Source organism: Carassius auratus, chromosome 9, assembly GCF_003368295.1.
Source record: "Carassius auratus strain Wakin chromosome 9, ASM336829v1, whole genome shotgun sequence".
NCBI lineage: Eukaryota > Metazoa > Chordata > Actinopteri > Cypriniformes > Cyprinidae > Carassius > Carassius auratus.
The window spans coordinates 21331155-21353911 of record NC_039251.1 but is presented as its reverse complement, the minus strand read 5'-3'; the positions used below and the strand labels follow the sequence as shown (position 1 = coordinate 21353911).

At 36.3% G+C, this 22757-nt stretch overlaps 1 protein-coding gene across 7 annotated transcripts in view; it reads right to left on the bottom strand.

Annotated features, from left to right (window-relative positions):
- Positions 1-22757, bottom strand: part of LOC113108707 (leucine-rich repeat and calponin homology domain-containing protein 1) — a 49197-nt gene that overhangs the window by 14999 nt on the left and 11441 nt on the right. For 5 of the 7 annotated variants that reach the window (XM_026271984.1, XM_026271989.1, XM_026271986.1 and 2 more), the window contains exons 2-16: positions 13696-13840; positions 12016-12142; positions 11570-11675; positions 9313-9449; positions 9110-9240; positions 8400-8487; positions 7181-7286; positions 6387-6472; positions 3363-3430; positions 3190-3252; positions 2937-3014; positions 2769-2805; positions 1593-1706; positions 285-341; positions 85-154 (exon numbers count right to left, since the gene is read on the bottom strand). In XM_026271984.1, coding sequence (XP_026127769.1) covers positions 85-154; positions 285-341; positions 1593-1706; positions 2769-2805; positions 2937-3014; positions 3190-3252; positions 3363-3430; positions 6387-6472; positions 7181-7286; positions 8400-8487; positions 9110-9240; positions 9313-9449; positions 11570-11675; positions 12016-12142; positions 13696-13840 — 1413 coding nt within the window. Of the gene's footprint in view, positions 1-84; positions 155-284; positions 342-1592; positions 1707-2768; positions 2806-2936; positions 3015-3189; positions 3253-3362; positions 3431-6386; positions 6473-7180; positions 7287-8399; positions 8488-9109; positions 9241-9312; positions 9450-11569; positions 11676-12015; positions 12143-13695; positions 13841-22417; positions 22665-22757 lie in introns of those variants that run through there. The other 2 variants (XM_026271988.1, XM_026271985.1) reach the window with 2 other exon arrangements.

Sequence of the window (22757 nt, the reverse complement as noted above, 5' to 3'; positions counted from 1 at the left end):
AACGCCACCCATGCCAACCTCACCATCAAAATGCCAACCAGCACGTTGGCACCACGTGTGTTAGTAAAACAACACGGTTCTCACCTGATCTGGGCTTCAGACCAAAAGGAGGGGAGCTCAGTGTGGGGCTGGAAACTGGGTTTTTGTCTTCACTCTGGTAAAATGACAAACTCATTCAGCGTAAGTGCACTTTACCATTTTTAAAAAGTAAAATTTCATTGCATAACATCACAGTGGTGTAAAGCCACAGTAATATTAAACTATGAGTCAGCAAAAAGATTTACCTTGGTAACTTGGTTCTCACAACTATCACCTGATCCTTCCTGGCCAATCACGTCACCCTAAGAGAGAGAAAAAACAGTCTGTGGGATTCTTAAACATAGTCAACAATGCATCACTGTTCTCTGCTTCCATATGACTCTTTGTCTTTCCTTCTCGAGTCTTCGTTTGTTTGTTTTCCCCCTTTCATTAGATTAGAAAGAGAATTACATGATTCTCAATCCCCATGTGAGTACATTTACTTTGCTTTAAATCTATGATTTTTATTCAGTCTAAAATTGTGATTTATGAAGTCATGGAGGTTACATCATGGACTGCGATTTTAATAAACTAACACAAATGCATCCAGCAGCACTCACAGTTCAAACACTGTGGAATTATGCAGAATGAATTGGTAAAATGCTAAACAGAGTACTTCACTCTGTGGTAGATGACAGCACAATCAAATTCTAGTGTTATTGCGAATGATTCACCAGTGCACATTATTCCAAATAAATTATATTTTAGCCTTTGTAATCTTTAATCAAAATGTAATAACTTGTTTTTCCCTTAAAACAACTTTAAAGGGATCGTTTCCATTCTGTCATCATTCACTCACCCTCATGTTGTTGCAAACATGCTTTCGTCTGCAGAACATAGAAGATAATTTGTCAAATGTTGCTAGCCAAATACATTTCTCAAAATGTTTACTTTTATGTCCCACAGAAGAAACCAAGTCACGAAGGAATGCCATGAGCGATGAGAAAATTATATTTTTGGCGAACTATCTCCTGAAATATAAAATACAATGCTAACCAATAGCCAATATATATATATATTTGTATTCTGGTATGGAACACCTTTTTTTTATAATTCAGTCACTTCCAGATGAATAAAATCAAAAGAATCAAAAACATTGATTTTAATGAACAAAAATGCAGAGGCCATGTAGAACATGTAAATGGCAGTGGCTCCAATTCTGTGGAAATCTGTGCTGTATTCTTTGGAGATCTGTGTACAGATTCTGCGTGGGTCTGCTAGGAATGAGCTGCACGTTTACAAAAGCACAACTACAATGAGAATGAGATCACCAATGCACAAACCAAAAGCATGTATGTGGCAGCTACATCTAAACCATTTGTTTGGGCAATTCAGTACAAAGTGCAATGCATACAAATGACAAACACATTTGCGCCAAATGATGAATCATTTCTGAGACCAGCTGCATTTTTTATAACAGTGTCCCCACTTGACTTGCACACGTTGCCCAAGTGTTCACCAGTCTAACAGGATGCATCTATAGGCTGGATGGCAGGACTAGTTTGTCAGATTACCTGTTGTGCCAGGTGCAGGGCATACTGTTGACATGCGAGCTGGGCCTCGAGCCGGGCCCGTTCTAGAATGTACTGTCTCTTCCTCTGGAACTCCCAGCATTCTCCAGGAGCCGCCTTCAATGATAATCACGGCTCTTAAGACCATCAAACTATGACACTAACCACAGCACACATCACGCTGGTAAAAACAGCCCGGGAGTTTAACTGGATGTACTAACAACACACAAGCTGCACGGCTAACCAGAACTACTGCACAGCATGGATAATTACAGTTAATTACAGTTTTAATAATACGAAATATGTTCTTATCATCCAAATAATTACATCACAACACTGCAAAGACATCTACAGTACATACACAAACGGCAACACAAAAACTACCACAACAGACCACTGCACAAAGAACGCACAACATACTTCACACTTCAAAAGTTTGGGGTCAGTAGGATATATATTTTTTAAATAAATGTCTACTTTTATTCAGCAGGGATACATTTAACTGAACACAAAAAAATAAAAGCACTGATAATAATAAGAACTATTTTTCTGTTCACCAAACTAACATATTAGAGTGATTTCTCAAGAATCATGTGACACCGAAGACAAAGGTACAGTAAAATCATCACAAAAACTAAAATATATTTTAAAATCTATTAAAATAAAAATAAACAGTGATTTTAAGCTGTAATAATATTTCACAATATCACTATTTCACTGTCATTTTTATCAGCTAAATGCAGCCGTGGTGATTCTTACTGCTTCTTGTAAAAACATTCAAAAAATCTTTATCAACCCCAAACTTTTGTAGATTAAGTACTTCAAACCAAACAGTGCTTTGTAATCAGATCAGAGAGGCTACTGTCTTTAATTATGAACAGTTTAGGTTAAGGGAATGGATTTTTGCAGCTGCTCTTCAATGAATGAACGTCACAAAATAACTGACATCACATAAACAGTCTAAAAGGTACAGTATATGAAAGACAATCCTCCTGGGAAACTGCGAAACTGGTCTACCCTTCAACAATAGCCCACTGATCTCTGAGGAACTCTAGAGAAACACTGCAGTCTACAGCGGCACTATAAAGAGGGAAACCAACAGGATGCTTAGAGGAACCAGTAAGGTCCTCATGTACATGTATCTGATGTTAACTTGAGACACTTGTACCAGCGGTTTACCTTAGGTGTCGCCTGACCCTCGTCACTCTCTTGGCCACTGCAGAAAGACACGAACAGGAATGGGGTGTTGATGAAACCCGTAACATGTAAAGCAGCATCTGAATGTATTTCTACTACTACTGTTCTGTATTTACTGTTAAACATTTGAGCTGTGAAGTTGTAACTTACTTGAGTGACTCATCTACTGTAGCCATTTCCACAGGATAGAGCTTAATACCAGAGAGATCAGTTGAGTTCATGTTAACCCTATATACAAACACAAACAAGTTCAATCAATAGTACTTTTCACAACACACACTGTTTAAAAAGCAGCTTTACAGAAAACCATAATGTAATGTATGTTAATAAATCTTCAGGTCTTATAATTGCATTTAATAGATCTGGACAATATCATTTATCATCATTAACATGGTTATCCTACCTGTTAGGATCCTGTAGCATCTCCACTGCTTCCTTTAACTGATTGATCATGTTAACCTTTGACCTGTTGGACCCAGTAACATACATAAGAATGTAGAATTTAACTAGTGACCAAAATCAAAGAAAGACAGAAACACAACGATACACATGATTAATATCTGGATATAAACGTACGTTTGTTCTGAAGTCCAGTTGTTGTCTTCCTCTATCCTGAGGGGCTCATCGAAATCCGCACCTCGAGCCTTCAAACACACAAACACACACACACACACACACACACACACACACACACACACACACACACACACACACACACACACACACACCAACTTCAGCTGCAATCTCTATCATGTGACAGCAGCCTAAAGGCCTAATTGGCTAGAATTGAATGAAACAGATTCACCACCGCCTGTCTGAAAGGGTGACGCACACGCAGATGGGAATACACACACACAACGCCTTATATGCCTTAATGTCCCTCTAGAGAAGACGTGGATGACTTCACAAGGGAACTGCTAATGCACAAATATCACTGTCTGCACCAATCCAATGATGCAGTGAGATGTTATCAGATAATCTAACAGTTACTGGAACATAAAGCACTTTGCCAAGAGAGGCAGATGAAAAATATGACAAGAAAAGAATGGAATGAAGGGAAACTGGGTAGATAAAGGCAGAAAAGAGAAGAAAATGATGTTCAAAATACTCCAGCTGGGGCCCAAACTAGGACTTTTCAACTATAATGGGCAACAGCCAACATTACATAAAAAGCACAATCAAATTAAACAAACAACAGACCTAACCAGTTTCAAATCAGATTTTCCCACGAAATTCTGAAAAGTGGGATGATTTCTCATGAATCTTTCAAAGCAAAAAAAAATAATAATAAAAAAAATACCCTATTGAACATTTCACATGCCTGTTTTCCATTTCGAACAGTGTTTTTCAATGAGGCCCAAAAAAAGAACTTAAATGATTTAAAATAAGAATTAAAATAACTAAACATAAACAACTAAAAACAACTGCACTTTGTCTCCAAAGAACCAGGCTTAATTTCATTTGATTTACTGGAAAAGTCAAAATGATTGAAATATTAATAAAACTCCATGGCCATTTTTTATACAATTTACAAACACACATTCTTCTAGATATGCCAAGCTCTAGAAAATAGAAAGTGCCCTCCATAAGCACTGGAACAGTAAAGATAAAATTGCTCTGTTTGCTGTGGCGTCAATAAATCTATAAATATGACTAAAAGATAATTATGAGACAAAATTACAGAATGTCACATTTTTTATTGGGTGTTTCAACACATAAACGCACTAAAAAGCACTTTTAGAGTTGTATCCACTTATCTGATGTGAGCATAAGTATTAGGACAGTTGCCTCACAGGTCTTTCTAAGTGTTCAGCTGTGTCCTGTTGCATTAATTCTTCAGACAATAAAAGTAAGGGGATGTGTCTTATCAGTTATATCCATTGCTTCTGCATTCTGAGTCTTGCATTCGATGATGACACACACACACACAAACAAACCAGGATGAAGATGAGGGAGCTGACTTTGAGAGAAAAGCAAGCAATTTGGATGCTAAAAGAAAAGAGGAAGTCAATTAGAGCTATAGGAAAAACAAAGGGCATGGAGAAATCAAGAGTTTGGAAACCACCGGTGACATCAGCAACCAAAAATGACCTGATCGGCTGAGAAAAACAACAGCAGTTGATGACAGACAAATCATAAAAGCTGTGAAAATGAACCCTAAAATACATGTCTGTAAAATCACCAACAACCTTCAGAAAGCTGGGGTGATCTACAATCTACAGTCCGCAGGAGAATTTGACACAGAATTACAGAGGCCACGCAGCAAGATACAAACCTCTGATCAGCACCAAAAATAGAAAAGCAAGATTAGAGTTTACAAAAGCCAGTAGAGATTTGGAGCAGAGTTTTATGGACAGATGAGAGAAAGATTAGCCTTTATCTAAGTGATGGGAAAGCAAAGGTGTGGGAAAAAAGGGAACTGCAAGTGATCCTTACCTCATCTGTAAAGCATGGTGGAGTTGGTGTCATAGCATAGGAATGCATTGCTTTCTCTGGAACAGGCCCTCTCAAATTTAATGATGACTTAGAATGAATGATGACCGTAGCATAATGAATTGGAAGGGTAAAAAAAATCATCTTGGCTACCAATATTTAAGAAAATGCGACCAGACTCATCATAAAGTGCTTCATTTTGGATCAGGACAATGAGTTTATCAGGGTAAAGAAATGTAGAGTCTTAGAGTTTCCAATCTCCAGCTGTAAATCCGATTGAACATGAATTTCATGAGCCGAGGAGGAGAATAAACTCCCCAAAACAAGCAACAGTTAGAATTGGCTGCATTAAAGGCATGGGGGAAAAGCATTTCAAAGAATGAGACCAAGACTCTGGTGATGTCTTTGGATCGCACTTGCAAACTCACTGCTCTGATTGCACGCAGGAGATCTGCTACAGAATAATAGCTTTTAATCTTTTACATCTGCCTTAAATTCATCTGTCCAACTACTTATGCTCACATCAGATAGTGGGATGAACTCTAAAAGTGCTTTCCTTTTTATTTGGTAAAACATTTAACCGCTAATAATAAAATGTGTCATTCTGTAGTTTTGTCTCATATTCATCTTTTAATCATATTTGCAAATGTCTTGACCCCCCATCAAATGGAGCAATTTTGTTCAATTTCTTTTTCTTTTCTTTTTTTAATTACTGATCCATATCCCATATCTATTAAGTTAAAAACAAATGGAAAAGTAATTTCTGAATATTGTTGTGGACAATGGGGGGCTCTGGTGCCAGTGCTAGTGCCGATCTGGAACTATTCCACACAGTTTAAACAGAAAATGTGTTGTCTCAAAAATCTCTTGGGTCTTAAACTAGAAACTGCTAACGTCAGAGTTCAGGGCAGGATAATGTGCTCACCAAGTGTAGCTTTAAAAACAACAACAACTTAATCTGGCTTCTGCACAGCACCATTTAATTGGCAAAAGGATAACAGTGTGATAAAAGAGAGAAGAAAGCGGGACTGGAAAATGTGCATGAAACTGATCTAAACTAGCCTGGGTGGAGTACCACCTCCTGATCCTCACTGTGCTTGAAATCAAGCTTCCAGGACAAACACACTCCTGACAGACCGTGGAGAGATCAATCTTGAACACACTCACTTTGATATAGTTGACGAACGGTGAGCTGAGGGTAGAGTCTCGATAACTTAGATGCTCCTTGAGAGATTCCGATGAACTTCTGTCTCCTACCGGACACACACACACGCACACACACACACACACACAAACACACACACACACACACACACACACACACACACACACACACACACATTGAATTACTAAAGTCTTATACTATGTTAAAGAGTTTTTCACTGACACTAAATGTAAATCAAACCTGCTTTCAATTACCTACTAATGTAAGTGTAACACAGTTTTTGCTTTAAAAAACAAAACAAAAACAATACTGACATTATGCTATAATTGCTGTAAATAAACTTAATTTGAACACTGGAACATTTGTCTAACCGAAAACAAACAGAAACCTAAAGAAGTATATATTGTAGTGTTCTTCTAGAATGAACTGCACACATGTCGAGGAAATCTTATTGAAAGTTTAAAGTCTAAAGGACTCTCTTATCAGCTTCGCTGTCACACACTCTAAGGTACAGCACACACCAACACACACACACACACACTTTTCCTTTCTTCCTGCAATGTTCTCGGTTTTCATCTCCTCCTCCCTTAATTCTCCTTGTGTGCTGACACTGACTTCCCAGCCAGTATCCACACTTCCTGTCCAGGACCTTCCCCTGGGCTTAAGCTGGGTCGGTCTCACAAACTCTCCGTATCGCTCCACTGTTGTGTCAGCCTAGTAAGAGGATGTTTTTCTCTACAGCCTTTTAATATCCTGTCCACACATGTGAGGGCATGTTTGCTCGTGTGAGCAGCACCTGTCAGAGCGCTGATGTGTTCGCTGGAGTCGTCTTTGCTCAAGCCCTCCTCCTCTGTGATGTTGGTCATGGGCACATTTAAGCTGAGGCTGTCTTCATCTGATGGCTAGAACACACAAACACACACAAAAACACACCACCACCTAATTAGTGTCTCTAATTGTATGAAGGAATTATAGTTAAAAGCAGCAAAAACATAAACCAGCTCGTGTAATGCCACAATTAGATAAAAGTTAACAGAGTACTGAAAAATCTGTGATGGGAATACAGGGAAAATTCTGAAAAGAAAAATAAATTGTTGTCGATGAGATCATTATTTAATATGGTATAAAAATGTGAGCTACAAGTGTGATTGTTGGATGTTCTGCAAGCATTCTTGTCTTAGTTGTCTTGAGCAATAAAGTCTGATTTTGGCTCTTGGAACTTCCTGACTTGAGAGAATCTTTATGAAAAAGAGAGAAGACAACATTGTCTGCCAAATATGAAATAAATAAATAAATAAATAAAATAGAATAGTACACTCTTTCTCTAATTCCAGCCTTAAAATTATTTGTATAGTCTTAATTTGATATTTATTTTCATATCATGTATCATTTACAGCTTAAAAGTGATATGTATTTATATTTGAAATTTATATTGACGCATATTGATGTACTCAGTAAAGCACAGTGAGAAGAAGCCTTTAAGGTATATTTGTATATTATAAAATGAATATAATTTTTATTGTCAAATATTGTCATCAGCATCAAGTCTTACTAAGCAAGTCACAATACATTTTCCAGCATCAAGTAATTTATCTGTTCACACAGAAATTGAAAATGCTCTGCAACACGGTGCAATAACAGCCAATCAGAGCATAGTTAATGTTTAACATACAGTTATTTTGAGCGGGATTTTGGACCAATGTAAATTCACAGTGTATTACAACTACAACTGATGTATGCCACAGCACATGATAACTGTCAGACACCAGCTATCAGACCTTTGTCCCTAAAGCATATGATCTCAATCCTGCTACAGTTTTATTGCAGCCCAGCCATAAGCAAACTTCCATGTTTCTTTAATAATATTATAGCTTTAAATTTGCAACACTGATGAAAACACAATATAGCAGATACATGAAATCAGAAATGCAATATTCAAAGTACATACAGTAGACCAGATGGTCAGGCTCTTCTGCTGTACTCAAATCCACACACACACACATATACAGACTGACCTCTGTAGCAGAAAGGCGTTTGTCTCCGTTGTCACTGCCCACCCCAGAGTCACTGTCAAGTTTTTTGTGCTGATCAATGTCCTCAGTGCTGAGACAGAAGGAAGAGAGTGATTAGAAGTTAACAAGGGTCGCATAAGACAGAAAAAAGAGAGAGAAGCAGCCTATGTCTCTCATATGAGAAAGAGAAAAAAATCTTCCAGTCTCTCTCTCTCTCTCTCCATCAGAAGAGTGGCCCCCTGCAGTCTATTAAAAGGATTCTCCTGAGATAAAAATGATAATGACAGGCAACACACATACACACACGACCTGGATTTTTTTGAGATTCCACACTGTAATCTACATTCAGATCTTTTTATACACCCATTTAGAGATGCACAACTTTGTTAAATTATATATCTTTTATTTTGACAAATTTTCATATTGTATAAAGATTTTATATAGCATATGGCGGTGCTTAAATATCAAGACTAAAAGAATGAAAGGACATTGTATTGACTTTGGATTCAGATCTCTTTTTAGTCCACTTCTTTCTTTGAGGAAAACAGTGCACTTTAACTTTTGAATTTATAATAACTATAAACTATTGTATATATATTTATGTATATATACACAAACATTTTTTATTTAAAATCACCATATCACAATTGAATGAATTCAAACACAATTTAATTCAGCATACTTGATACTACTTATTAATCATGAGGACTGACCTCCCATTCGTGGGTCGTGTCAAGCTGAGGCGGTGTGTGACAGGAAGGTACAGGGCATCGACCATCTTGTCACTACGACATGCCTCCATGGCGAGGTATTTAAATATATGAATCTTGCCCTTCATGCATATCTGAAAGCAGCAAAAATAATGTCAGAAGCAGAGAACTGAAGAATACATTGTGTGAGTGTGTGTGTGTGTTACCTGTGCAGGAGGACTCTGAAGTGGATTGTTCTCCAGCTGTAGTGTTTGGAGCTGGGTCATATTTCGATAACAGACAGGAATAGTAGAGACCTTATTACAGGAGAAATCAAACTTGACCAGGGGTAAATCTGCCAAATCTAAAACACACATACAGGGAATTATTAAGCATTAGAGAATTAAGTGAATACCTTTCACACCAAGGGGGCAGAGAGGGCTGCCAAAATATGAAAAACAACAGGGAAACACAACAGCTCTTGAAAAGCAAAGAGGAGACATTCAGCATTTGGAAGGTCAATACTAAAATATTTGCATCAGTCTTAAAGAGGTCATATGATGTTTCTAAAAATAACAAAATTTTGTGTATTTGGTGTAATGACATTTTCATAGTTTATGCAGTTAAAGGTTCAAAAAACATTATTTTCCACATACTATACATTACTGTTTCTCCTCTATGACCCGCTTTCTGAAACATTTTGTTGATTTTTACAATGCTCATCATTCTGAAAAGCAAGGTATGCTCTGATTGGCCAGCTATCCAGTGTACTCTGATTGGCTGAATGCTTCAAGCGTGTGAAGGAAATGTTACGCCCCGCACCATACTGTGATGCCGTGTCCTGGTCAGAACACCGGCATGACGCGACAAAACCAAAAAAAGCCATTACAAACGAGGCAGTTGTTGCATCCAGTATGGAAATATTATAATAACTTGTACTGTCTTTTTACGAGTTGTGTTGCATTGTGCAGCGTAAACATAAAACATGTCTGCATTTGTGATCAGAGAACAACAAGCGCTACTCTACACTGCTCAAAACTCACGTTTGAATCATCAGTGGCAAATCCTTTAAATATGTAAAAGTACTTACAGACCGTGAGACAGAAAAGCCGAAATTGTGGTCTTCTCTCCCAGGATCAGGCTCACATCTGAATATTTGGGTCAAACTGTTCTGGAACAGTGTTGTAAATATAACTTAACCACAGATTTCTAGTTGTGTCCTCTTTTGGAAGGCCAAACAAATTATTTTTCGCTTTCACAAATGAAACAGCGTCTCCACGACATGGTGGCGGCGGCAACAGAGGAATCAAAGTTAGGCTTTTTTTCTTTATGTGAACATTTGGGCAGAGTTATGCAAATCTTTCCACATCGTGATGTAGACATGTGGGTCGTGTTTAAATGAGGCATTTTAGGAGGGTGTGGACAAGTCTTAACTTTTATAAAGAATTTCTCTTTGGATTTGAGACTTTAGTCTTTGCAACTTTAGGGATTTTATCTGATCTACAACTTGTAACACTCCAAAGAGAAAGGAAAACTCTAAATCGCATCATACGGCTCCTTTAAGTCAAGAAAAAAAAAAACATATCAGCTACATAAAAATATATTTCTTATATCAAAAAGAGTGCTTGTTGGATTTTGACAGTCATTTATAAATGTTATTTACTGCTCCTGGGAACTAAAAGACAGTAATCTGTCTCAGCAGATCAGCAGATCTCTCAAGCAATCTATTGTATATTAATGTTTCAGCTCCATGAGGTCATTTTGGCAGTTTGCTTGGAGAGAGAGAGAGACCACTACAAATCCTATTTTTCTTAAACTGCCAGCATAATTTAGCTCAATAATTAGTTGAGCTGCAAAATCTCAGCTAGAGACTGTTTTTTTTTTTTTTGTCAAGGTTAGCTGTTGATGTAACTCCAGTTACATGTTTCAGACAATGCTCGGCTCACAAAATCATTTTAGCACTAAGAACACTAAATGTATTCTCGCTGTTATTTAAAGGAACGCACCATATTGCTTTTACTGCTTTTAACAACTTACCAGAGTGTTGTGTTGATGTTAGTTTATAGGTTTATATAAATACAGCATGAGGCTGAGGCTTTTATTTGGCTTTGTTACAATATGTTGTGGCTGTTGTTCCAAAATGATTGCTCACTGAATGAGACGGATGAAGGAAAGATTGGCCAGACTGAGCAATAGAGTTCAATACTAAGAGCTAAAGGATTAGATTGTAAAAAAATATATAAAATTGTTATCAATTACTCAACCTCATACCATTCCAAACATGTCAAATTTTTGTAATCTTCCAAACACAAATGAATATATTTTTATTGAAACATGAGGTTTATTTGTCTCCACTACAACTTTCATGAGTTATCGAGGTGAACTGGTCAGAGAAGCTGAAATCATTTCAGCAGTGATAAGAAGGGTGTAGCAGTGTGTGAGCGATATGAACACACACACACACATAAACACAGACAGTCTCACCCTCTGGAAGGACACAGAGAAGGTTTCGGTGCACGTTGAGTTCCCTCAGAGCTTTGAGCTGGCCAGTGTGACGTGGAAGAGCTGTGATTTCATTACAGCTTACATCCTGATGGGGAAAAGATAGAGGAGGAGTTTAGAGTTACATGTTTACCTTCTTCTCAAACACAAGCTTCTGCACAAACCTTTCATTACACTCACTCTAACTAAGTGCTTGTTGTACTATATGATATGACATCCCACATGGCATACACCTACAAAACCTGGTCTGTGTATGTTCTCATTTATAGTTACAAAAAGGAGCAGGAGAAAAACTAAAAAGAGAGAAAAGCAGTATTGAAAATAAGCAGATATGAGCCAAGTTGAGAAAGATAAAACACAGAGCAAGTTTCACAAACATCTCATTCATATGCAGACATCAGAGGTACAGCACACATGCTCACACTTACCAGCTCCATGAGATTGGTGAGCTGGCCAATGCTTTCTGGAAGTGCGTTGAGTTTGTTATTGCTGGCGTTGAGCACTCGTAGAGGAAGACCACACACACACGCTGGCAGCACCGACAGCTGGTTCCGGCTACAGCACCGCAAAGTTTACACAAAACATGTTACACCATCGTTCCTAATGCAACTCCTCAAGCAGAAGCATGGATCTGGAAAACTTCATTCTGATTGGTCAATCACAGCAGTTAGTAGAAAAATAGAGACATACAGTTAAATGAGTTGGTGAACATTATACTTTTAAATTCAATCTACTGTTGTTTCTTTGGTTTTGGGTGTTGAGGTTTATACATTATCTAAATATCCTAAATAATCCTATTTACAAATTACTGTAATATTATTATAATATGTAACAGTAAAATCCAAAAATATTAACAGTGTACACACATATACATTCTCCCCCAAAATATATATATATATATATATATATATATATATATATATATATAAATATGGAATTAAATCTGTACACAACAGTTCAATTGTGGCACTGAAGACTGAGAAAAGGACTAGAAAAAGAGGAAAAACATATAAATCTTTGTGCAAGTCAGTCTCTTTTCACTTTATATTCTAATGATCTTTCATCCATTTTTCATATGATCTCGCATGGTTTTTTCTGCTTGATTTTCCATCTCCAGTTTATGTTCACTCTTCTCAACCATTAAGAGCTTAGTGCTTCATTAACTTCTTACAAAACAAATCCCATCGCTAATTAACTCAGTGTGAATATCAGGCCTTCTGCAGGAGACATTTGGCTGGAGAGAGAAACCAAAACAGAGTCTCTCTCTCTCTCTCTCTCTCTCTCTCTCTGTGTGTGTGTGTGGATGCATTTACATTTAACAGAAGCAGTAAAGACAACCAGAGGGATAAAAACATGTTTATTTAGTTCACTTTCATTTTTTTTATGATATATGTTATGAACTTTGATTTTCCTCTTGGAAAGTATATGCATCTAAAAAGCTAAATATGTAACAATACCATTCAGTTATTTGAAACACCATAAATATTAAACCACAGATCTTTAGAAGCAACCTAAAGACCACATTATCAGGTCCGGTGGACGCTAGTTATACGGGGCTCCTTTGACTGATCATCTCATTCAAACCACCCACTAATTCGTTTCTTTCACTCAGTCTAATTCAAAACACATATGCAAAAGAAAATATTTGAATACCACATTAGCTTAGGTCTGTTGATGCACAAACACGCAATCCTATATAGTGTTTGGAAAATAATGCCTTGGGAATAATTATGGTTATTCTGCATGCCTTTATTCTTGTCAGTATACTAAAATACTGAGTCATCAGGGAGATTGTAAACATTGCACAGGTTTAATCACAGTTCATTTATCAAATTAGAAACAGAAGGCTGCATTGTAGCACACAGTGTGCTCTGGTTGTAAAATGTATAATATAGCAAATGTAAAGCAGCTTGGGTAATACATACAGCAAACTGACAGTATACATAATGCTCACTGCAGAAATATTAGTAGTATGCTAGTGGTAGAATGCTTTTCTAGGCATACTAACACATTCTGGCGGTTTCCCACAGTATTATGTCAATGCATTATGAGTCTAGAGACACATCTCTCTGTGAATGTGTGTGTATATGTGTTAGTGCGATGCTCACCTGATGTTTAAGCAGGTCAGGGACTGAAGGCTGATGATGGTATCGGGAATGCTTTTGATGCAGTTGTGATAAAGGTTCAGCGTTTCTAGAGAGACCAGATGACACACCTCTGACGGGATGTCCATCAAGCGATTCTTCGACAGATCTGAGAGAGAAAGACTTCAGTTAAAGCTGATGCATTTATCACGACTGTACATTGTAGTCAATGCTACATGTGTTGTTGTAGTACCCTAACTAAACACAGGGAGGTGCTTTCACAACTACAGAGATCAATGCAGCGAACGTTAACAAAAACATCTGTGAGTGTGTGAAGGAGGGGATCCAAAGGTTAAGTTCCCATCCTGCGCACACACACACACACACACACACACCTCATTTCAAAAGCCATAATTGGTAGTGCCCGAGCGCAGTTAGTATTTCTTGTGCCTAAAGGTGATGTCATTGTTTAAATGATGTCATTTAACAAATGTGTGTGAGGGTTTAACCAGCAGACCGTTTCATCAAAGTGATCAGTGTTTCGCTGATGTTTCGGGCCATGTTTTTATATCAAATTCATAGTAACATTAATGAATGTGTGCAGCAGTTGACTTTATTTGTGTTAGTATGTGACTAAACTCTCTCCCTGTATACATTATGTATGATACAACAAATGACAAACAGACCACTGACTGTGCCACCTTGTCACTATGCATTAGTGTTTCCATGGAAACCATTCACACGGCCCTATGAGAGACTGCATGAGTGCTAATAGCAAAAGACAGTCCAAAAGACACACACATAGTAGTTTTCATGCATTAAACAAGCCTGGCAAGAATGAGGCACCCATAATACACTACAGTATACTGTACATAGTCAAAACACACCCCGATATCCTGAGAAAGGACCTAGATAAAGAGTCCTACAAAATATAACCCCAATAAGCATTTATTCTATCGTTATTCTACCGAAAGTGATACGGTGAAAATGTGTATTGCACAAAATTACAATATTTTGTTTATAATATTGTTAGAATATTATCTGTTGTTAAAAGTAAGTGCACTTTAGCATGCTTTTAAACATAACAATTTTATATTTAAAGAATGTACTGACAAACATTCATGGTAAACTACTATAAAATTGAATGTCGTATTTATTTCTTGTCTATTTTATATCTTGTATTTATTTCTTATCTATTTTATATCACTGTGATTTCCATATATTAAATATAACAAAATGTATAATATAAAATATGTAATATAAATGTAATATCAACATACTACAAGAATACAAAATGAGTTTTCTTGTTTAAAGCACACCATAAAAATAATAATAATTTAACCAATTTAAAATTTACTTTAAAATAAAATGTTAATAAAATTTGAAAAATAAAATGTTCCATTATTATAATATGCACTTACATAAACTGTACTTAAGTGTGTTAACAGTGTACTCTATTCAAGTACACTTAAATCGCTTTTCATTTAATTAATATTCAGTTTTTTAGCTTTTACTTTTAAGGTAGCGCCCTTCTTCTCACAAAGGCCTAACTAGTCTGCACAACAACAACAAAAAATGTATTTATAATATTGTACTGTAAAGCAGAAGAGATTAATAAATATTTATTTTTGATGCAATATCTAATAACCAGTGAAAACATGCTGATGTTGATTAATATGACGGTCACAGATACATTATGCATGTCTAATCTGGTACCAATTTCATTTCAAGTGCTGAAAACAGAAATAGCGCTTCACCTCAAAACCAGAGTGAACATGGCAGATAACCTAGATGTGTCTTCAGTGTGTGAACAGGTCACATGATGGATGCAACCATTACGGGCAAAGGATAACCGCCAGTGCTTAATATTAAACAGAGCATAAGTTTACTGTAAGGAAAATATGTTTAGACAACTTATTAAGCTATGTGTGCCATCACAAAGCCCTGTTGGCTGACCCCAGTCTCAGCTTTATGGGGAAAGATCAAAACACAGAAGGATGAATATTAATCTTTTAATGACTATAAGCCTGTAGGTCAAATCTACAGCTTGTGCAGATAAGCCTATAAGACCAACAAAACAACAAAATGAGGTTTTTAACAGCTCTACTGAACAACATTATATTAAACACATGTGCTGCAGGAGTACAACAGAGTAGAACAAAAGTCAGAACCTTTTCACAGACGCCTGATGATCTTAGAGACACAGATGTCACTCTTAACTGTCTCTCGTCTGCGATCTGTCTCTGTCTGAAGGGTCTCTCCATCTTACTGAGCTGTAACTGTGGTCTGTTTTGAGGCAGTTTGTTTTGTTCAGAGCACACAATGGGCATCGAGATGGCACAGATGGCATGGATTATCAGACTAACCCCTGACGAAAAGCAAACACACAGTCTTAAAAAAACACCTCTTTCTGTAAGTGTGTGTGTGTGTGTGTGTGTATGTAGTACTGGAGGTTTAAAGATCAAATGTTAGTAGACACATGAGATAGAGAACAGGAGGGAAGGATAGAAGAGAATGAAGCTGAATGTGAGCTCTGTCAACACACGGGCTGTCAAGGGAGCGCTGTGATGCAAGAGGATTCTGGGAAATGTAGGTCTGTGATGGCAGCCTTTACTGCAACAGCACTGAACTATGATAACCAGTTAAAATGTTGAATTATAGTCAAAAATCTTGTTGTGCCGATTTAAAATTGTAATATTTAATATTTTTTGTTAATAATTTTCAACCTGATTCTAACAGAGACACTCAAGACTATTATGACTTCAACAAGCTTATCTACCTTAGCTATAAATTTCAATATAGAAATTTAAACATTTTATATATTAGGATGTCATACTGGTTCCTGTATGTTTTATCAACTTTTATAGTTATGTTTTATAAATTATATAATGCAAATTTACAAATCTATTTTAATAACTACCAAAATCAATATAATAATGCAATAAAAATTATTTAAATAACAGAAAATGCAACACAAAACACCCTTTTTTTCCACTATATAAAACCATTTTTCACCATATACTGTATGATCATTTAAAGTTGACAAATGAACATAATTTACAGTATTTTTCTGTAAAATTACAACTTTTTACAATGATACATTACATACATATTCATAGCTGATTTCTACATTACAGAATTCCGCAATGGATAAGATTTTAAACTAGTAGAAATCAACATCCCCTGCTGACAGCAGAATCTGAAAAGCAGACACAGACATACTTCTTCTGACTGGGCGAGTGAAGTTTCCATTAAGCTAATTACACCTCTTTACTTTATTTGACCTCTAATTGCTCATTCTTTCACTCAAACACTCTTGTCCTGTCCTCATAGTGTTTCTGAAGTGGGAAAAGGGCATATAAACGCAGTCTGTCATTATGTTGCTCTGGGTGTGGCCTCATCCCGTGGCTTAGAGTTGGAATGATCAGCTGAGCATGTGTGTGTGTGTGTGTGTGTGTTGCATTAATTAACAGTATATAATCAAACAGATGGTTCCGACATAGATTTATACCAAGTGTGCACAACAGTTAAATGTGCGTACAAGTGGAGTGCTGCATTTTTTGTACGTGTGCATTTCTGCAACTCAGCATTCCTCAGTGTGCCCACTCTCAGCATGATGGCGAGTGTGTAAGAGTGCTCTCCGAGTTCTGTTGAATAAGCAAACTGTTCCTCTCTGACAGACAGCGGCACCACGGCTCACACTGCATGAGTGGAGTGAGTGTGTGTTTATGTCTGGAACCAAATCTCATTTTTCTAACTTTACAGCCCTTTTAGTGAAGTCTGATGTAATGATAGGCTATGTGAGGAAATAAAATAAAAATTCAAAAATAACTTTGAACAAGCTGGCAATCCAGATCATCACGGATTTGGAGAGAAGATCTCTGTGAATTAATTAAATACCAAAAATAATAAATACAATTGTTTAATATAATAAAATATTGACAATTTCAACAACTATTTTCAACATGTTGATGAATTTTTAGGTTCATTAGGCAATCAAGTTGATTACAGAAAGACTTACAAAATCACAATTTGTCTGATTATTTATGGTTTTTTTTACAACAAATTTTGTCAAATGCTGTGCATCTGACAGTCTGATTGATATCAGTCCCTTTCAAGGGAACATATTTGAGATGCCTCCGTGCAGCCACATACAATCCTATCTAAATGAATGGAGAAAACCTGAAATACATTGCTGTTTGCTTTGTTTCAGTCTCACTTAATTTTCATGATCAATGCATCACTGCACTCTACACCCTGAGCAGAATTGTCTGATTTATTCTACCATAAGACTTGTGACCTGATTAGCAAGCTCAGTCCATCTGTCCCCATCAAACATACATGTATGTATACATCTTCCAGCAAGTACAGTGGAATTTTTAACATTTTTACAAAATAAGAGGGATCGTACAAAAAGCATGCTATTTTTAATACAGTACTGTCCTGAGTTAGATATTTTATATAAAGTATGTTTAAATATATTCCACAAGACAAAAAGCAAAAAGCTGAAGTTATTAAAATAATTCCCTTCAAAAGTTTGGGAACCCTTGATTCTTAATACTCTGTGTGATTACTTGGATGATGATTTTTTTATTTTTGTTATGGTTGTTCATAAGTCCCTTGTTTGTTCTGAACAGTTTAACTGAGCTCTGTTCTTCAGAAAAATCCTCCTGCAGATTCTTCAGTGTTTCATCATCTTTTGCATATTTGAACCCTTTCCAGCAGTGACTGTATGATTTTGAGATCCTTCTTTTCACACTGAGGACAATTGAGGCACTCAAACACAACTATTAAAAAAGATTCAAACATTCACTGATGCTCCAGAAGGAAACATGATACATTAAGATATGGGGGTGAATACTTTTGGAATTTGAAGATCAAGGTAAATTGTACTTAATTTGTGTCCCGGGAAACATGCAAGTATCTTCTGCTTCCGAAGGGCAGTACTAAATGGGAAAATATTATATTTAAAAAAATAAGACAAATTTGGAATCTTCATCCTGTTCAAAAGTTTGGACCTGGAGGATTTTTCTGAAGAACAGTTCTCAATTTAACTGTTCAGAAAAAAACAACTCAATCACAACCATCACAAAACAAAAAAACAGTTGTGGATCATCCAGGTAACCACACACAGTGTTAAGAACCAAGGGTTCCCAACATTTTGAAGGGGGTTATTTTAATAATTTCTGTTATTTTTTTGTCTTGTGGAATATATGTAAACATCTTTTATTTAAAATATCTTACTCAGGACATTACTAAATAAAAATAACATGCATTTTGTATGATCTCTATTATTTTTGTTAACTCTGCAAGGGGTTCCCAAACTTTTGCATACCACCATATAAGCAAATGAATAGCAAGGCCATAGACATATTCAAAGATTAATTCAAAGATCCAGAGAATGATCTACTGATGAAATATTACAAACATATCACCATCAATAGTACACACACACACACACACACACACACACACACACACACACTTTGACCCTCTTTTTGGTGTCTGGGTGGAGCTCTAATAAAGTGAGTGTCTCAGAGTGTATGTAGGGCAGATGAATCTGGGTAATATCAGTTTCAAGGACACAAACAGCTGGCGTCTGTACATACTACATTATATTAAACTGGACCACTGATCAGAACAGTCACCATTCGCCAGGCAAACACAATGTGCAGGGTTTTTAAAATCAAATTTAAGACTTTTAAGACTTTCTTTAAGATCTGCAATAATAAAATGAATGCCAAAAAGGTGAGGAAGAGCAATGTCTATGGTAACATCAGCAAAATAACTGTAATAACCAGTGGTGGACAGTAACGGAGTAGCTTTACTTCGTTACTGTACTTAAGTACATTTTTCAAGTATCTGTACTTTACTGGAGTAGTTTTATTTTGAGCAACTTTTACTTTTACTTCACTACATTCCAAAGCATAAAATCGTACTTTTTACTTCACTACATTTCATAAAACATATCGTTACTCCCTATATCACGTGCTCCGACACTCAGAAGCGGTGTCTGATTCAACATGAACGAACTGAGTCTTTTCAAAATAAACTTTTAAATTGGATCCCGAATCACAACAAACGATTCGTTTACGAATTAGAATGATCAGATTGCAGCTGTTCTGGAGTCGACCACTCACTGATTCAAATGAACCGTTTAGTGCGAGTCCCCAGAAGTAAGAACCGGGAGATCTTGTGAGCGCGCGTGCGTCTGACGTTGCTAAAAGTAAGTTATTAATGTCGAAATTTTGGATTAATTATTGTAACTGAATATCATATTTAGGTCAAAACTGTCAGTTGTTTGGGGACTAAATCCGTTGTAAAGAGTGATCTATTTAAGCCCACTGAAATGCTCGAGTGCAGACGATGCAGACACATCAATTTTAGGTAAAAAAAAAAATACCATAAAATAACACAGATTAAATACAATAACTCATGCACGTTCAAATTCACCGCTGCCATAATGTTAACAGTTTTATTAAAATGTCCTATGTGACGTCTGTTTTTATATTGTTTATCGAAAGTAACGTTATACATATGTATATTGTTTGGATTAATGAACCAGACATGAAGGTTCATCGTATTGAAAATAAGTAAATATTGTTAGCTGATGCTAACTGTCTAGCTAACAAGCTTGTTGGTGCTAAGTTGATGTAATTTTTATAAATAATGTCCACATATTTTTATTCAGCCACCTATATATATAGATTATAGATTATATAGATTACATAATATAGATTACATCTGGTTAGAAAAGAAAGGATGTGATGTTCAGAACATGGTAACTACAGTAATTATCAGTGGGAAGAGATGCACCCCGTTTGGCCAGGGGTGTTTTTAAACCACATACAAGATTTGAGAAGGAAAAAATCATTATGAACATTTTTTTATTATTTTTTTCCTTAAAATGTTCTTCCTAACTTCAGGCCTTATTATCATGTCATATATGCAGTACAGACCAAAAGTTTGGACACACCTTCTCATTCAAAGAGTTTTCTTTATTTTCATGACTGTGCTAAAATAAAATTAAGTAGCCTATATAAAATTGCTAACATCTATCTTGCAGTACTTTTTTACTTAAGTACATAAAAAATTGAGTACTTTTGTACTTTCACTTGAGTAAAATTGAAAAAGGAGTACTTTTACTTTTACTGGAGTAATATTTTACCATATGTATCTGTACTTTTACTCAAGTACTTGATTTGTGTACTTCGTCCACCACTGGTAATAACAAGAATTTAAATATTCATATTCAATGCATAATGCCATATCATGGTTCCTGTTTTCTCTCCCCCAATTTAATACACCTTGAAATTATTATTATGATTTTTATATTTTTCTATTATGATATTAGGACTTTTCTTATACAACGTAAGATATTTAAGACGTTCAATGGCCTTAAATTTGAACAAACTAAATTGAAGACATTTTTTAAGACTTCAAGGACCTGCAGGAACCCCTATATTCAAAAGCTTCAAAAGATGTATTAAAACGATTAAAAGGGGCAGTTAAGATATTAATAATGCTACAAAAATCTATTTTAAATAAATGCTGCTCTTTTGAAATTTCTATTCATCTAAAAATCCTGAAAATAATATATTACATTTCCACAAAAATATTGAGCATGACTGTTTTCAACATTTATATAATAATAATAATAATAATAATAATATTTTTCAGTAATAATACGAATTTCTGAAGGATCATATGACACTGAAGACTGGAGAAATGGTTGCTGACAATTCAGCGTTGTCATCGCATAAATTACATTTTAACATAAAATGGAAACAGTTTTTTTTTTTATTCTATTGGTATTCATGGTATTATTGTTGCAATGTATTTTTAATCAAATAAATGCAGCCTTAAAATCTTACAGAATCTTGATTTTCTCTCTGACCTTGCTCAGATGCCCCTGATTTAATTTGTGTATCTTTCTAACTGTATACCAGCATAACACACAGGTTTGTTCTGGAAGACAGAGGCAGGATGTTGTCTCCTCCCTGGCTCATTGTATGATAACATGTGCAGAAAAGGCCATTTCCTCCTGGAGAAACGTGGGAAACACACACACATTTACACACCCCTTCCCAAACATATGAAAACCTGTTCGGATACTGCCTGCCCAGAAATCCCTCAATACTTTATTTGGTCATTTAATTTATCCTAATATTCTTTACTTTAAATGGGTCATATGATGTTGCTAAAAAGAACATTATTTTGTGTATTTGGTGTAGTGAAATGTGTTTATGTGATTTAAGGTAAAAAAAAGAAAAAAAAAACATTATTTTCCACATACTGTACATTATTGTTTCTCCTCTGTGCCCTGCCTTTCTGAACGTGTTGGTTTTTACAAGGCTTTTCGTTCTGTAAAGCTAGGTATGCTCTAATTGGCCAGCTATCCAGTGCGTTGTGATTGGCCAAATGTTTGAAGTGTTTGATGGAAATGTTATGCCCCTCAACATATACTGTTATGGCGTGTCCCGGTCAGAACACCGGCATGACAGAACAAAAACAATAAAAGCCATTACAAACAAGGCAGTTGTTGCATCCAGTGGGACATAACTACTGATTATAATGACTTATACGGTCTTTTTACACGTTGTGTTGCATCACGCTACATAAACATAAAACCATATCTGGATTTGTGATTGAGGAAATGACAAACAAGCGCTACTCTACACTGCTCAAAACTCACCTTTGAATCATCAGTGGAAAATCCTTTACATATGTAAACCTACTTACATACCGTGAGTCAGAAGCACCAGACTGTCCTTGCAAAGAGTGAGGAACGGACGGCGGCTTCAGTGAGCAGCAGCCAGTGGCTAGAACGAGGAACGGCCGGTGGATTCGACGAAGCAGTGGCCGTGGGTTGCAGCAACCACATGTGACTCTGCTTCATCCACGTTGAAAGTCGATCTGGCGATCCACAGCACAAAGTTGATGTATTTCCTCAGTGACCAGCACGGATCAGCTCTAGGCATGACGAAGCCAATATCATCCTCTTTTGGAAGGCCAAAGAAAGTAGTTTCACTTTCACAATGAAACACACAGCATCTCCACGTCATGGCGCTGGCGGCAACAAAGAG